The 18268-nt window shown below is 42.1% G+C and overlaps 1 protein-coding gene across 3 annotated transcripts in view; it reads right to left on the minus strand.

Annotated features, from left to right (window-relative positions):
- Positions 1-18268, minus strand: part of GREB1 (growth regulating estrogen receptor binding 1) — a 139263-nt gene that overhangs the window by 61729 nt on the left and 59266 nt on the right. For all 3 annotated transcript variants that reach the window (XM_075201426.1, XM_075201427.1, XM_075201425.1), the window contains exons 3-9: positions 17545-17658; positions 16483-16659; positions 7075-7257; positions 6500-6631; positions 3787-3906; positions 2789-2914; positions 1791-1928 (exon numbers count right to left, since the gene is read on the minus strand). In XM_075201426.1, the coding sequence (XP_075057527.1) occupies positions 1791-1928; positions 2789-2914; positions 3787-3906; positions 6500-6631; positions 7075-7257; positions 16483-16659; positions 17545-17658 (990 nt within the window). The remainder of the gene's footprint in view (positions 1-1790; positions 1929-2788; positions 2915-3786; positions 3907-6499; positions 6632-7074; positions 7258-16482; positions 16660-17544; positions 17659-18268) is intronic.

Genomic DNA, 18268 nt, shown 5'->3' on the forward strand with positions numbered 1-18268 from the left:
ATACATCACATACATACTGAGATACGTCACATGCGTACTGAGATACGTCACATACGTACTGAGATACGTCACATGCATACTGAGATACGTCACATGCATACTGAGATACGTCACATGCATACCGAGATACGTCACATGCATACCGAGATACGTCACATGCATACCGAGATACGTCACATACATACTGAGATATGTCACATGCATACCGAGATACGTCACATGCATACTGAGATACGTCACATGCATACAGAGATACGTCACATGCATACTGAGATACGTCACATACATACTGAGATACGTCACATACATACTGAGATACGTCACATACATACTGAGATACGTCACATGCATACCGAGATACGTCACATCACATCCATACCAAGATACGTCACATGCATACCGAGATACGTCACATGCATACCGAGATACGTCACATGCATACTGAGATACGTCACATGCATACCGAGATACGTCACATGCATACTGAGATACGTCACATGCATACTGAGATACATCACATGCGTACTGAGATACAGCACATGCGTACTGAGATACGTCACATGCGTACTGAGATACGTCACATGCGTACTGAGATACATCACATACATACTGAGATACATCACATACATACTGAGATACATCACATACATACTGAGATACGTCACATGCATACTGAGATACGTCACATGCATACTGAGATACAGCACATGCGTACTGAGATACGTCACATGCGTACTGAGATACGTCACATGCATACTGAGATACGTCACATGCATGCTGAGATACGTCACATGCATACTGAGATACATCACATACATACTGAGATACGTCACATGCATACTGAGATACGTCACATACGTACTGAGATACGTCACATGCATACTGAGATACGTCACATGCATACTGAGATACGTCACATGCATACCGAGATACGTCACATGCATACCGAGATACGTCACATGCATACCGAGATACGTCACATACATACCGAGATACGTCACATGCATACCGAGATACGTCACATGCATACTGAGATACGTCACATGCATACAGAGATACGTCACATGCATACTGAGATACGTCACATACATACTGAGATACGTCACATACATACTGAGATACGTCACATACATACTGAGATACGTCACATGCATACCGAGATACGTCACATCACATCCATACCAAGATACGTCACATGCATACCGAGATACGTCACATGCATACCGAGATACGTCACATGCATACCGAGATACGTCACATGCATACTGAGATACGTCACATGCATACCGAGATACGTCACATGCATACCGAGATACGTCACATGCATACTGAGATACATCACATGCATACTGAGATACGTCACATGCATACCGAGATACGTCACATACATACTGAGATACGTCACATGCATACCGAGATACGTCACATGCATACTGAGATACGTCACATGCATACAGAGATACATCACATGCATACTGAGATACGTCACATGCATACTGAGATACATTACATCCATACCAAGATACGTCACATGCATACCGAGATACGTCACATGCATACTGAGATACGTCAGGGACATACCAAGATAGGCTAGATACATACAAAGATACTTCAGATACATGCCGAGATACGTCACATACACATCATATATATATATATATACACCAAGATACATCAGATATATACAGAGAAATGTCAGATACACGTCAGACATACAGAGAAATGTCAGATACACGTCGGATACATTACAAGATACGTCAGATACATTACGAGCTACGTCAGATACATACCTTTAAATATGACTGGTGTAATCATGCATGACTTCAGGAAGTTGTCTGGAATACATACAGGCTCTCCGGTGGCCACCACGGGAGAAGATATAACATTTCCAGGAGTGGACTGAGGAGCACTGAGCTGTCCTAAGGTATCTAAAAATAATATATCATTACTAATAAACCCTATACATTTGTATGTTCCCATTCTATTTGTCTAATGTAAACATTAAAGGATGAAGCTATAATCATATTTTATTTTTTTTAAGCACTGACCCAGACTTTAGTACAGTACAAGTAGGTCTGCGTGAAGAGCTCACCATTTCGTAAGTTGCCATTGTTTGCCTCCTCTTCCCTATAATCCCTTTATCTTTTGCCAGAGCTGTCCTGTCTATATTATTCAGGAGTGATAATCCTCTCACAATAAAATAACTTGGGGGCGTAACCTAGTGGCGAGGGATATGTGTGACATCATCATCACTGGGGGTGGGGCATAACATAACTGTGGGTGTGGCCAGGTCAAGAACATACATATAAATATAAATAAGAGAGCAGGTAGAGAGGTGTAAACGCAACTCCTTAAGTTTTGAAGTTCTAGCATAGTTGGCTACGTCATTAGAATGTCCAGGAGCCCAATAAATTAGGGAGAGATATCCAGGGCTTCCTAGATAACAGGCAACCCTCAAGGGCAGCACTGACATGTAGTAAGATGGACGGGGATATGATGCAAATAACATCATCAAGCCCCACCCACCTTATTATACACTGAGTGGCAGGGGTGTGATGATATGAATTACTCTTGTCTTTACTGAGGTGGGCGGGGTTTGATGCCTCTTCAAGCTCCTCCTCTTTCCCACCTTGCTACCGTATCTCCTGGAAGCTATGTGGGAAAAGTTGACACGTATTAACATGTCCCAAAATAGAAACAGGAAATCACATGAATGCCCCATTACCCATACACAGTGCAGCCGGCTTAGGCAACCCATAGCTCCCACCTGCAAGTAGAATACACTCACCAGGTTTTCCACAGCTACTTGTGGTGAGAAAGTTGTTTTGTGGATAGCCGGGTTCTGTGGAAGAGGGAGACTCGGGGGACCAACCTTTGTGACGTTTTTTGGGGGGGCCAGAATTGGTTACATTACCTTTAAAAGGAAAAAAAAAAAAAACCATAAAAAAAACACATATAACAAAAATAACCTAATTAACGCTGCATAATTTTATTCACTGTTCCCACTACAGTGCATGACCATACACCATTTATGTGGCTATATTGGATCAATGAATGAAATGAATTAGTGGCTGCCTCCAATGTCTGCACACGAAGTGGCCCAGTGATGTAATGGCGGCCTCCACTGCATGTAGGCAACATGGTGCAGTGTTGTAACTGGTTTCCAGTTAAATCATAGTGTGTGTTCTCTAAATAGCTGCCTCCAATGAGTGTAGGGGGAGTGGACAAAGACCAGCGTTAATATTAGGTGAATCTAGGCCAGTGCCTAGGGCGACAATGGTTAGCGGGCGACTAAAACAATGAATGAGTTTCATTTCATTACAGAGGGACAGCGGCTGCCATGAAAGAGGAGCAGCCAGCAGCTTCTTACCTGTGATGCCGCAGCTCCGCCATGCCAGTGTTACGCTGGGAGTGTGGCGCTTGGCTATGATGTCACAGCCCAGCGACACACCTCCCATCTGCCATGGTAACAAGCAGTAGGGGCGGGTCGCTGCCTCCCGGGGGGTGGGCGCTCCCAGCAACATGATGGCTGGCTCGAATATTTTCAAGCAACCAGGTGCACACCAATAGCTTGTTATGCATTATCACAGCTTAAAGTACATAGCAAAAATACAGATAATGATTTTTTATTATTATTATATGTTCGTTCGGAGAAAAATAGTGCACTAAGAGTGTTGCATTACTGATGTTATATTGTGTAATTATACACAATTATGTGGCATTACTAGTGTTACTTCTTGTGGAATGACGTTGTACAGGTCGCGCTACAAACAGAGGAAAACTTACCTAATACTGCGGGTCTGACCGGTAAAGATGGATTCACCTTCGCTGACTTCTGGGGGCCACATGCGCCATTTATATTCTGATAAGACATCCCAATCTGTGCCTGTAGATATCCATTATCCCCTGGAAGATAAAAGGATGATGTCTTGTTCTGTGCTGCTAACCTTCCATTAGATACATCTGTGCCCTCTCCTTGTACGGCTATCGCTCACTGTGACAATTCCCCATCCAGGGCGGCTCTACCAAATCTGGGGCCTGAGATAAAAAAATAACTCTCTCCCACCCCCACATCACCTCAAACATTTTTTCATTTATCGCAAAATGTTAACAACAGGCTTATATATTAGGAAATAATAACAAAACAACACAGAGACAATATAACATTTAATATGATGCTCTGACAAATGAAAAATGCATTCTCCTTTTAACTAATAATGTGTCTCCGGTCATAAAAGAGTTAAAGGTCCATAAAGTACATTCTTGTAAGACTTAAAGAATTTTGATGTTAAGAATGCATGTGACTAAAAGTAATTTCTAAACCGCAACTTGCTACTTGTCCTCCTGGTACTGCTTATTGTCTGCCTGGTACTGCTACTTGTCCGTTTGGTACTGCTACTTGTCCGCCTGGTACTGCCACTTTGCCTGTTTGGTACTGTTTGGTACTGCTACTTGTCCGCCTGGTACTGCTTATTGTTCGCCTGGTACTGCCACTTTGCCTGCTTGGTACTGCTACTTGTCCGCCTGGTACTGCTACTTTTCTGCCTGGCACTGCTTCTTGTTTGCCTGGCACTGCTACTTGTCCGCCTGGTACTGCTACTTGTCCGCCTGATACTGCTTATTGTCCGCCTGGTACTGCTTATTGTCCGCTTGGTACTGCTACTTGTCTGCCTGGTACTGCTACTTGTCCGCCTGGTACTGCTACTTGTCTGCCTGGTACTGCTACTTGTCCGCTTGGTACTGCTACTTGTCCGATTGGTACTGCTTCTTGCCCGCTTGTACTGGTACTGCCACTTTGCCTGTTTGGTACTGCTTGGTACTGCTACTTGTCCGCCTGGTACTGCTTATTGTTTGCCTGGTACTGCCACTTTGCCTGCTTGGTACTGCTACTTGTCCGCCTGGTACTGCTACTTGTCTGCCTGGCACTGTTTCTTGTCTCCCTGGCACTGCTACTTGTCCGCCTGGTACTGCTACTTGTCCGCCTGATACTGCTTATTGTCTGCCTGGTACTGCTTATTGTCCGCTTGGTACTGCTACTTGTCTGCCTGGTACTGCTACTTGTCCGCCTGGTACTGCTACTTGTCTGCCTGGTACTGCTACTTGTCTGCTTGGTACTGCTACTTGTCTGCCTAGCACTGCTCTTGTCTGCTTGGTACTGCTACTTGTCTGCCTGGTACTGCTACTTGTCCACTTGGTACTGCTACTTGTCCGCCTGGTACTGCTACTTGTCTGCCTGGTACTGCTACTTGTCCACTTGGTACTGCTACTTGTCTGCATGGCACTGCTTCTTGTCTGCCTGGTACTGCTACTTGTCCGTTTGGTACTGCTACTTGTCCGCCTAGTACTGCTACTTGTCTGCTTGGTACTGCTACTTGCCCGTCTGGTACTGCTACTTGTCCACTTGGTACTGCTACTTGTCCACCTAGTACTGCTACTTGCCCGCATGGTACTGCTACTTGTCCACTTGGTACTGCTTCTTGTCTGCCTGGTACTGCTACTTGTCCGTTTGGTACTGTTACTTGTCCTCTTGCTCCTGCTACTTGCCCGCTTGGTACTGCTACTTCCCCGCCTGGCACGTTTGTAGGTCTTTTTTCATACTGTCCCCACAAAAGGGGGATGCGACTACATCTGAAGGTCTGCAGAAAATGCGCACATTAAACGCCCCATAGAACTGCAACCTGCTTCAGGTTCTGGACCACCCTTTTCATTCATTTAAACGTTCACATTTTTCTCCCAAAATATAACTCGGTTTAGCGCCGTCAAGATAGTGGGATCGGCAGGGGTGCAAAAACTTCTGACGCAAATCCAGTCCCTTGTTATTCAGGAGATTTTATAAATTAGATAAAGAGAGGACGGTGCAATTAGGAGATTGCTCCTTCCTCCCAGCAAAAATACTTACATTTTAAGGATACTTAGAAACTCCCAGTAGTCAGGAGTCGCGCCACAACCTTTATAGGACGCCATTTGTATGTTGCAGTGGCACCAAAAGGTGAATTTTGAACAATGAGATAAAAACATTAAAGACACAAAAGCAACATCTGGATTAAAAATCAGACCAGGGGGCATATTTACTAAACTGTGGGTTTGAAAAAGTGATGTTGCCTATAGCAACCAATAAGATTCTAGCTATCATTTATTTAGTACATTCTACAAAATGACAGCTAGAATCTGATTGGTTGCTATAGGCAACATCTCCACTTTTTCAAACCCGCAGTTTAGAAAATATACCCCCTGGTTCTTCTCACTCAAGAATAATTTAGGACATAATTAAGGCTAAGCCAAGTAGTCTGGAAGAAAAATATCAAAGATTAAATTGGAAGGCGTCATCATAAATTTGTGGTAAACAGGAATTTAAAGAGATGTTTTCACTGTTTCCATCATGCAATCTTCCAGTTGCCCCCAAAATGCCTCAAAACTGGGAGCAGATCCAACACTGCAGCAATACTTACAGCACAGTGAAGATATCTATAGTATTTGCAGGTATAAGTCTGTGAATTACCTGTGAGAGGGTTCCCGCTGGTCACATGGGCAGCGGGGTCGCTCATCTTGTTGACCATGGAAACGGAACTGTCGTGCAGAGCGATCCCGGAGCTGGAGCACACGCTGGAGGAGGAGTGGCGGCTTCTCACCTCTTCCAGGAAAGAAGATGTTGTAATCCAATCATTACAACAATATTATCATATTACCATATGTAAAGCAAGCTCATCAATATGCAAATTGTATGCTACCTAATGCTATTTAGTAAAGATATTCTAACCTTTCTATTTCTCCTTTGCTTACACATCCTCCGTAATGCCAATAACATTATATGAAGATGGGACAGGGGAAACAGATTGAGCAAGCATTCTAGTGGGTTAAAATTGGAAAACTCTCAAACTATAACTATGGTTTTGGAAATTTGAATGAAAAGGAAATTGGAAAACCATTAATAACAATTTCTAGTCAAGTACTCCAAAAAGGTCATGTACCAACACACCTAGGCGTTATACATGGCTACTATCGGAAAGTATACTCCGCTGAATAACAGCCTTCTTTACATAGTCCCAAATCCCAGTTTTGATGTACAGGACTCACCTGTCCCCTTCCAGGAAATGGGGGCACCTTGTGTTAAGCCCCCCTGTGTGTTCCTGACCAGGTAATACTTCAAGTGTTTCTGTTTCTTGGGCTGAGTGGTCAGTTTGAGATTAATGTGATTGGAAAACTCGGTAAAATAGCGAAATCCTTTCTCTCCGCATCCAACACAATTGCCAGAGAAACCTGCACACGAAATTAAAAGGAGAAAAAGTTCTGATGGTGCGGAATGTGTTCCTGCGAAATAACGGTGTTAAAGCTGAGCTGGGATAAATAAGGACGTCATTAACGCTGGAAGGCGGCTTATAGAAGGTTTACATGGGAGGGCTCACTTCTAGGAAGGATTTCAGTTAGACTAAAAAATATTGAAAGTGACAAGGTATAACACACACAAACTTTCTGCAAGGTTCATGGAAGAACACAGCTAATGTTTGCTACTTAAATTATCACTAGGTGTGGAATTAACTATAGTACTATAGCTGTTTCCGAACTAAAATTTCAAGCAAGGATCAAGACTATGGGCAGCACAGTGGCTCAGTGGTTAGCACCTCTGCCTCACAGCATTGGTGTTATGAGTTCAATTCCTGACCATGGCCTGTGTGGAGTTTGTATGTTCTCCCTGTGTTTGCCTGGGGGTGCTCCAGGTGCTCCCGTTTCCTCACACACTCCAAAAAAACATACTGGTAGGTTAATTGGTTGCAGACATAATTAACACTAATATTCTCTGTACAGCATCGCAGAATTGGTGGCACTATATAAATGATGATGATGCCTAATCTGGAAAGGAGGTGAGACACAGAGGGGAGCAAGACACAGCAAATAATCTCATTTTGGGCCAAAATGACGCAATTCCCCGTAAATCACGTCATGGAGGCTCCCATCCTGCCCACTTCACTAGGAAGAGAGCAGAATGCAGGAGGATTGGTCTCCTGGCAGTCCAGGAGACCTACCCAGAATTCGGGAGTCTCCCGGAACGGTAAGAGTTAACTGACCATTTCGCCTGGTCAGTATGTACAGGAATGTGCAATGGGTGAGGAGCGCCGCCTGCCTCAGCGCAGTGTAACGGAGAGCCCAGATTTCAGCCTCAAGTTCCACTAATGTACAACAAAAGCTTTTAAAACAGATTCAAATATTAAACGAGAAAATAAAAATATTTAAAAACTAGTGACCATTGAAAAATGAAATAAGTATTATGACGATGCATGTACCAGCGCAACGCTTGGTAAACATGGTTTCCCATACAAAATGATGGGGAAGGCTTATTCAGGGAATCTTACTGTTGGCAGTGCTATCGCCAGTGGTTACCATTTAATGCCCCGGGGTGAAGTAAAAAACACCCCATCGCTGGCAATAGGGCTTTTCACCCTTTGATAAATATGCTCAATAGTATCTCAAGCATCAGTTATCAAAAGTTGTGTGTTTCATGTCTACTGGTGTTTACCTAGCAGTCTTGTCCTTTGTTTGTCCAGCTTACACTAGTATTGAATTAAAAACCCCATAAAATATCTCTATGAGTTTCTGATGATACACGTCTATATGTATCTAACTTTTATACCAATAAAAATGTGCACTCCTGCTGACACCAAGGAGCACACTTACTAAACTGCGGGTTTGAAAAAGTGGAGATGTTGTTTCTAGCAACCAATCAGATTCTAGTTATCATTTATTTAGTACATTCTACAAAATGACAGCTAGAATCTGATTGGTTGCTATAGGCAACATCTCCCCTTTTTCAAACCGGCAGCTTGATAAAGTTACCCCCAGGAGCTTTCCCAGAGTATCCAACCTACTTTACGGTTTAGGTGGTGTACCCCTTTAAATATTAAACAAAGCATCCATCAAGGTTAGGAGACAACTCACTTGATTGACAATAAGCATATACTGAAACACAATAGCACTTCGCTGCTTCTGGCCTCATTCATACAGTACTGTAATAGATTTCATTCATAATGCAGCCTGTCTGGTTTCTATGGGTACCAGGGGCTGTAGGAAGCATTTGTTGATGCAGGAGTTTGCATCACATGCTGTGGTATATAGGTTGCCACAGGTCATGGTGACTTTTCAAGTCAAGACAACGTGACAGGCAGAACAATCCACAGTCCTAATCAAGGTATTTGCCAGCCATCTGCTTAACATTCATGAAAAAGGCTGCATGAACATGAGACTCTCCAGAACATTATCTCTAAACGTTGGGTCAGAAATTGTAGGAAACATTAAACTATGACATCAAACAATACTGAATTAAAGATTAATTCTGCTGGAGAACCCTGGGTAACGCGAGCAAAGGGGCGATATATCATTTCATTTCCTGCTGTCTCCCTCTACCTGACACCTCCCGAATCGGAGAGGCTTATTTACATCCCAAGGTGAACTACAGTACTTCTGTGCGCAGTAATAAAGACACTTCGCATCTGCCAGAAGCCAGGTGTGAAACGTAGGCGTGTGCTATCTCTCTGAAGGGGTTATTAGCCAAATTATAGGTTCGTGGCTGCCTGCAATTTGCCTGCTTGGTTGTATTTTGGCATGCCATGCCCTCAATTATGTTTGGTTTGGTCACACGATAACAGGGAGACCTACACAGCCTGACACAACCTGGTGCTGATCGTGGTGTTAGAAGTGGAATCACACTCTTTCTTCCCCCTGCGTCGGCGATAACCAGCTCATGAACTATCTGTGGCTTCTATCAAAAGTCTCCGTATTGATGGTGCAGGGAGTTTTGAAGGACATATTCTAGGCAGCGTCTGGGTGGTCTGATACACGTTCCACCTCCTGAACCAACAGTGCCCACTGGGACATCCAAACACTTGGATATGTCTGGTACCCTTTTCCTAATTTATGCAATCATATTACTTTTATCTCTAGCTTATCATTGGATGCTCTTTACTCTCCATTTTTACAGCTATCTTTCATAGTCACAACTTGAATAATGATACCTTAAGTGTGGGGCATTTATCCAGAAAATGTGACGGTTATTGTAATAATTCACTGGTGAAAACTCATTATAAAGCAGTTGTGTAATTGTTTGGAGACTGTTTTTCAGCAGTGTGAACTTAAAGCTTTCACAACGCAGGCTTTCAATACTAATACAAACAGAATATTTCAGGTTTATTTTCTTAAGATGTTTTTAGAACATAAAATAATGTCACATTAAAATATGACAATTATTTTAGTTTCAGTGCTATGAAATAAAAACATCAGAGAGAAAGAACCAAGGTTTAGTACAGGATTTATTATTAAGTAAAATTAGAGCATTGGTCTCTGGTATAAATACTTTTGCAAATCATTGTGTCAAACAATGTAAAATTCATTAAGTTTTGTTAATTACTAAAAAAAAACCTTTTTGGAATAAAAAAATTCGCAGTGTAAATCTGCAGATAGTTTTAACTGACAGATTTTTATGTGTTTTCAATAAATTGCATTTTTTACAGCGCTTATATCTGTGCTCTTGGTATTTATCCTTTTCAAATTGTATCAACAAGGTTATGAAAACACATCGGAATCTTCTAAATAGTGATGACCACATAGGGAATTTAATACCGGACAAATCATATGACACTCACACCGGGCCTCATTTATCAAGGCATGCGGTGGTAGTTACTTTAACGGTGCTGATAACACCGATAGTGACTACCACGAACAAAAAAAAAAATAAACTCACTTGCCCGACTCCTAATAAATGATGACTGACCTTAACAATGACAAAACAAGTCCCCGACATTGTGCTAACAAATCGCCATCAGCAATAAGAACTGCAGCCTGTTTTCACGTCATTTTAAATTGCGATCAGTATTTTTAAAGCGGCAATGTCGCTTCTCAGCGGACCTAACTCTTACACTTAGGCTTAGCATTAGGAATAGGGTTAGGTATAGGGTTAGGCTTAGGGTTAGGTTTAGGAATAAGGTTAGGGTTAGGGACCCGGAATCGGGCAAGTGAGTTTAGTTTTTTGGGTTCGTCCTACTGCCTTTCATTTATAGCACCTCCATAAATTCGCACCCCACCCTTGGCATGTATCTGCGTATCATCCGCAAAATCACTCTGTGCATGCCCAGAAGCAGGAGATACGCCAGTAAACACAGCCCTGTCCGCTCTGTCTTCAAATGCAAAGGACTCTAACTACACCCTACAACTTCAGGGAGCGAATGGAGCATTTTGCCATAGTCAATGTACAGTTAGGGCATGCCACCCTCCACCGCACACAGCCAAGTCCTGATCAGTAGTGATGACAGTCTGGTATGCATGCTATACCATGTGTTTGCAATCAGAAGCAACTGTAAAAATGTATTTTATGCTCAGTAGACATTACCAACATCCTAATAAATGTATTTCATGGGAAAACATTATAAACAATAACTTTTGTTTTCAATTTTTTAATGTTTTATCACTCATGCCTATATTATTAACAAGGGACATTCCTTTAATATTTTTTTGTTTTTCTGCGTGTTCTTTTGCATTTATACTCCACATAGGGATTGGACTTCTCCTGCAGTGTCTTGTGCAGTAGACTTGCCCCTGAATTCAACAGCGCAGGTATCTTCAGATCCACGCCTTGTTGGAATCGGGAGTACGCAGAGCTGATTTACGCGCTTTTGCTTCTGTATTGAACCGAAAAAATTACTTTTTATTGATTAAATGAATGATCTTTTTTCAATCTGAATCTTTTTATAATGAATATTTTCTTCCCTTCAGAAAATAAATCTAAGTAACCCTCACCGCTCGGTATAGCTATCACCATGACAGATGGGTAATGCTCAGCTGCCAAGGTGATAAACACATAAGTGACTGATGTCACCCTCACATCAATGATGCATTTAACCCATAAGGCTGAACTGAGCAGTATTTTAGGAGCAAAATGGAAAATAAATGTAATTAAATGAAAAGGATGGTTGTAAAGTGGAAGGAGGTTGGACTTTAGGGTAATGTTTACACATTTCCATAATGCGCCTCTTAAGATTTTTCGGCCTCCTAGACCCACTTCGAATTTGCAGAGGCGTCTCCCAAGAGTAGAGAGTAGGCTGACAGCTGGATGTGGTCTGGCTGGGCCATCTAGGCTCCACTCACTGTGCAAAACCCAGTGGTTTTGGCCTGCACACCCACTGCACTTAATCAATGAGGTCTGTTGTGTGTAATTAATGCACAAATACTAGGAATATAAATGTTTTGGAGTAAGGCAGGGGTGGACTCCATGTGGAAATCCCATTTGAACCTGTCAGTAGTTAAGTATGCCAAACGCAGTAAAACACTGGTTGTATTTACTGTATCAGGCTATAATTATGCTTTACTTGAGCGTGTGAAGGTAACACATTACACGTTTAACCTCATATACCTCCCAACATTGCAAATGTGTAAATCGGGCCGCCCAACAAATCAACTCAATTGGTGTTAAGCTGACTTGTGTTTACAGAGGCGGAACTCGCGATCTGTGGGCCCCAGTGGAGGGAAGCGGGGAGGAGCCGGGGACCACAGGTCCCTGTGCAGCGGGCCCCATTATCTCCAGGGGCCCCAGCTGTTAGCATTGCAGTCTGACAGCGTTGGGACCATGGGTTTGAGTGTCTACGTTCTCCCAGTGGATTTTCTCAAGGTGTTGCAGTTTCCTCTCACATTTCAAAAACATATGGTCGGTCAAACGGCTGCAGACAAAAACAGACCCTAGTGCGTGTGTGGTAAGGAATTTAGACTCTAAGCGGCAGATTCAGTTTGGCGCACGTTGATGTGATGCGTCTCTGGAACAGACATATTGTGTCTGAATGTTTAATAAAATCTCAGCTCATTTTTCCTCACATCCCACAGAGATCCTAAGGGAAACGAGCAGAGATTTCTGTATCGCATTAGTCGGCAATGTGCACAGCCATCCCCCCCTTGATGTCCTGCGACACCTTGCGGCTAACTGAATCTCCCGCCAAGAAGGAGATTTATCAAGTATTCTAAAAATGAAAGGTGGAGGTGTTGCTCATAGCAACCAATCAGATTCTAGTTATCTTCTATAATGTTCTACATAAATAACAGCTAGAATCTGATTGGCTGCTCTGTGCAACACCTCCACTGTTCCATTTTAGAAGGTTTGGTAACTTTTCTCCTAAGCTCCAATAGAGCAGGGGCTTATGTGACTGACTACGTATCCTCTGTGTGGTGTAATATGTCTTGCTATTTATATATAAACAATAATAACAATGCTCAGAGATGTCACTAGTGAATTGCTAGGCTGAATATTAGTGATCACACTACAGCAATGGTGCAAGTTACTCCTATTTCATGCCTGGTGTTGTGCAGCTGTAAATACAGCAATCTGCTTGTCTGTCTGTTTACAGGCCCTATCAGACAGCCGGCTGTATACCTTGTCTAGCATTACCTGCGCTATCTCTGTCAGGCTGGAATGTCCACACAGAGAACAGCAGACATGTTTATTGAGGAAGTGGAGGGGATGAAAAGCTGTCTGGCAGCTGCCCCATTGGTGGCCTGGCTTAAACTATTATTATTTATTGTTCTTTTGTGCTTTTGTTTAAAGTGCTATTAATACAAAGACTTCCTCAACACTAATTGCTGGGCTTTCATCTAGGTTTCTGTTGGAATTTTATTATCTATCTGATCAGTAGAAAGAGGAGAGGACTGTTTGTAGAATTCAGTTGGCAAACTGACTTACAGCTATTTGTCATGGAAACCTGTAGATTAACCCCACAACTCAACAAACCAACACTGGTACTTCTGCTTTCATGTATAGGCATAATATGCGCTACCATCACCATTACAACTTTATTTTTAATTATACTTTAACGGCGCGCTTAATGTTTTTAGTATGCGCGGTATTGCTCACACTCATTTCTTTAGACAAAACAAAATCATAATGATCTATACACAGCCATATAAACAACGCCAGGCCATACACAGATTGGATGCAGATATATCACACAGATATGGTAGAAAGGATGAAAGAATGGAGATTTGTTTTTACACATAAAGGGCGTCATCTAGCGTTAGGAGCAAAGCAAAAAGAAACGGTGCAAATTTTCTCTCTCAGTCCTGCTGCAATCAAAAGAGAGCAAATTCATCTATTGTTTTTTGCATGTAGCACACAAGTACTGGACAGCTTTATTTTTACAATTTAGAGCTGAGCTAGGTCACACCCCCTCGAAATGTGTCCTCACATTTTAAATATGACCCTCTACATGGTTTTGCCAAGTTGCAAATTTGCTCCATTCTTTTGCTTTGCTCCTAACTCAAATGAGGCCCAAAATTATACTTGTGCACTCTCCCAGAATGTCCGGAAGACTCACGAATTCCGGGTAGGTCTCCCGGACTTCTGGGAGAGCAGGCAATTCTCCCGCATCCTGCCCACTTCCTAGTGAAGTGAGCAGGATGGAAGCCTCAATGACGGGATTTGCTGTGAATTGCACCATTTTGGCCCAAACTGTGGCTTTTGTCACGGGGGTGGGGCCAAAATACGGTGTTTTGCCTCGTCCCGCCCCCTCCTGCCCTCTTGGAGGACTAAAAATTTAAAAATATACAGCTAATGGAAGTAGCTAACAGAGGCGCAGGGGAAATTGTCCCATAAATCTCTGATATTCTTACAGATGAGGGTCAGTGCTGGGAGACGATTGAGCCCTTATAGGTCATATGTGGCTCTGTAACACAAGAAACCCCTTACAAAACGAGCCATCTGCACACTACAAATGACCATCCTTCACCACTAGCCAGTCTCAAGTGGTAGCACAGTGTTCCACTTGTGAGTGGCTCGCAGTGATGGGGAGTCCTGGGGACTTTTGCCATCAAGCATTTTGCATTGATCGTTAAACACAAGCGAGCGGGTAGTTTTTTTATGGCCTTTTTTTGCGTACGATTTCTTTTTCCATTTGGACACTGACAGATAAAGCAATAAAAAAGAATATTTTATTTTCCATTTAATAAAGTGGTGAACCAGGGTGTTGGGTTCTGTTTATTGATTTACAGATTATTTGAATATCGTGTGCTTCTTTGGCATAATGGGCAGGGGTACTGCCACTCCAAGGGTCCCAATTTCATTGATTACCATGGCCCCCACAGTGTAGGGGTTGGGGAAGAGAAAAGCTCCAGCACTTTTTGGTTTCAAAGAGAGCTCCCCCTCCTCTTCCCATACAGGGGCGCCCACCCTGCAGTTACTAGACTGGGGGTAGTTTTTCCATAATAGGGAGACCCCATACTTGCGCTCTTCCTACAACAGAGGAAACTGGCCCAGCCTTTCTAATGTCGGGGCTGATTGAGGATCTTGTTTTGAAGGGGGACGATGTTCCTGTTTTTTAAATCATACATATATTATTACGCATTGCACTGTGGATAGGAAACATATTGTTTCCTTTAAGGCTAATGCAAAATGCAAGTCCTTTTCCAATGCGGTTATGGCCAGGTTATATTATTATATAAAACAATTCTGGGCGCAAGATAAGGTAACCAAGAGAAGAAAAGACATGAATAAAATGATGGTTATGTTTATAAACAGATATACATAAGAAATCAGTGCACTGAAATATAATTAAAATTGCCACTAATCAATGTATAGACAAATAGACAATGGTTAATCAATAACCGTTATGTAACATACATCTTGCTATTGCAGGTACGTATGCAAAATATATAATGTTGCAAGACCCAAATGGGAATAAAAGAGTTATTATGTGATCTCAACAGGGATAGCTACTACTAGCCTGTAGATACATACAGTTGCGATGTTTCTTGGTAGAGGTCCCGTGAAAAACACACACTCTCTAGAGAGTCTATTTGTCTATACATTGATTAGTGGCAATTTAAATTATATTTCAGTGCACTGATTTCTTATGTATATCTGTTTATAAACATAACCATCATTTTATTCATGTCTTTTCTTCTCTTGGTTACCTTATCTTGCGCCCAAAATTGTTTTATATAATCACTCTAGTTAAGGGGGAGGGACACCCCCTTCTATTATCTGTGAGCAGCATTACTAGATAACCAATTAGTCAACAGCGCATACTAGTTTATCGTCATTAGGTTATATTATTACATTAATCTCGTACTAATAAAACATAATCCCATTATTTTTTAAAACAGATTTCTAACTGGTGTATTAATGCACCATGTGGGTGGTATTTAAATAAATAGACACATCTAACAATACAATATTTGTGCACGTTAACAGCCAACCAAACTATATATCAGGGGGAATATTCCAAATAATTCAAAGACGTAAGAATGGAAGTACTTGAAAATCTCTCTTCCGAAACCTTTTACTTATTTTTCTACATATCTGCCTTCAGCATCTGATCCATATTTAGAACTGCCTGTAGTCCTGACCTGGTCACAGTGCCCTGGCATTCTACCTGCAGTTTAATGGCAGTGCGAGTCTGTTCACTGATCACCAGAACACATCATGCCCTGGCAGCGATGGGGATAAAAGCAGCTGGTTACCTAACAGCGCGTTGCGCCCGTTATCATCCGGCAGAAATCTTTTGTCCACAGCGCACACCAATATGTGATCCGGTAAACTAGGGGACTTGGCGCCAACCAATAAGAATCCGGGAGGCACGTCGAACTGGTCGGCCGAAACAGATGCCAATCGCAAGTCTTTGCCGGCCTGACAGAAACCTGGAACAGAGAAGAAAGATGATGACCAGACTGCTTTACCTAGTAAAATACACTTTACTAATCAATGATTTTATTTCTCTCTGCTTACATTGATCAAGACAGTGAACTGATTCATGGGAATAATTTGTTTTTCTTAATATGGGGACCGATAAAATGCTCCGAAAAAAATTGTTCATTCAGTATAAATATGGATTTAAATCTTGAATTGTTCTAAATACTTCAATCTTTCCCTACATTTGAAATGACCATCAAAGGGTTGCACCAGCTAAAATGTCATTTGTACTGACATCCGTCCTCTCCTCACCTAGCGGGCACATGGGTACTACAAGCCAACGGGTCTTGTATGAGGACTGGCAAACAGGAGCCAAACCCACACAGACTTCCTCTGTCTATTCAGTGCCCATGTTAGAAGCTAATCTACTCCTGACTGTCAATGTCCGGACAAGTAGCATGCAGGTTATAGGGACAAGTTTCCCCAAATTGAGGGTGAGCCCTTACACGGGTTTTCACTGTTTTCCTAGTTGGGTAGAAGCGCTAACAGAGTAACCGATTTAGGACTAGATTTACTAAACTACGGGTTTGAAAAAGTGGAGATGTTGCCTATAGCAACCAATCAGATTCTAGCTGTCATTTTGTAGAATGTACTAAATATTGAAAGCTAGAATCTGATTGGTTGCTATAGGCAACATCTCCACTTTTTCAAACCCGTAGTTTAGTAAATCTAGCCCATAGTGCTGTGCTGATCTCTTACAATTATTCACTTATAAATCCGAAAGAAACGCTTGGTTAGTCAAGACTTCAGTTTGTTCGTCAGCATTTCCCCAGTTTCAGTCTTTGTACATTATATTCAACATTAGGTTACAAACCCAGGATTTCTGTCCTCACCATCTGTTGTGCAGCAGCCTTCGGGAGGAGGTTTGTTCTGGTAAGAGTGAGTTGAACTACTGGATCCAGAGCCATCGTCATCTTCTTCTTCATCATCATTGTCCACACCGCCACCTGCACGAAGAGCACACGAAGTGAACAAGAGAACGTTTGGTAAAACAGAAGCCTTGTAAGATTGTCTCAGCACCTGATTGGACAAGCCTGAGCAGCCGTCCAATGAGCTTCCACAGCCTGCAGATTAGCCTACAAGTCTCAGTTCCACATTCGGAGGTATGAATATCTACTGATCCACCGTCATTATTATAATTATATTATAATATATACTGGGTTTTTTAAATATAAATAATATGTAAGTATACTGGCACATGGAGACACATTCTAAATTATTTATGTTTTCTAGCTATCTCTTTCTTGACTTTTCTGGCAGATGCCAGTGCCAAAATTTAGAAAGGGGACAGAATTAGCAAGCATGCTAGTAGTTTAAAAAGAGAGATATGTTCTGCCAGTTTGAGGATTGTGTGTTATCCACCTGTAGTAAGGAATTATCAGCTTGCAAGCTGCACTGGGGGACGGACTGATGACAATGAATAAACACTAATTACAGGATTATAGCAGTTACTAAAATATATATGAAATAAGGACGGAGCTATGTTTCTATAGACGCAGAAGATTGTCTCCGTTCACTCTCCGATATAACAGGTAATGTGGACAACTGGGCAGATTA

Source organism: Mixophyes fleayi, chromosome 3 (assembly GCF_038048845.1).
Source record: "Mixophyes fleayi isolate aMixFle1 chromosome 3, aMixFle1.hap1, whole genome shotgun sequence".
In the NCBI taxonomy this organism is placed as follows: Eukaryota; Metazoa; Chordata; class Amphibia; order Anura; family Limnodynastidae; genus Mixophyes; species Mixophyes fleayi.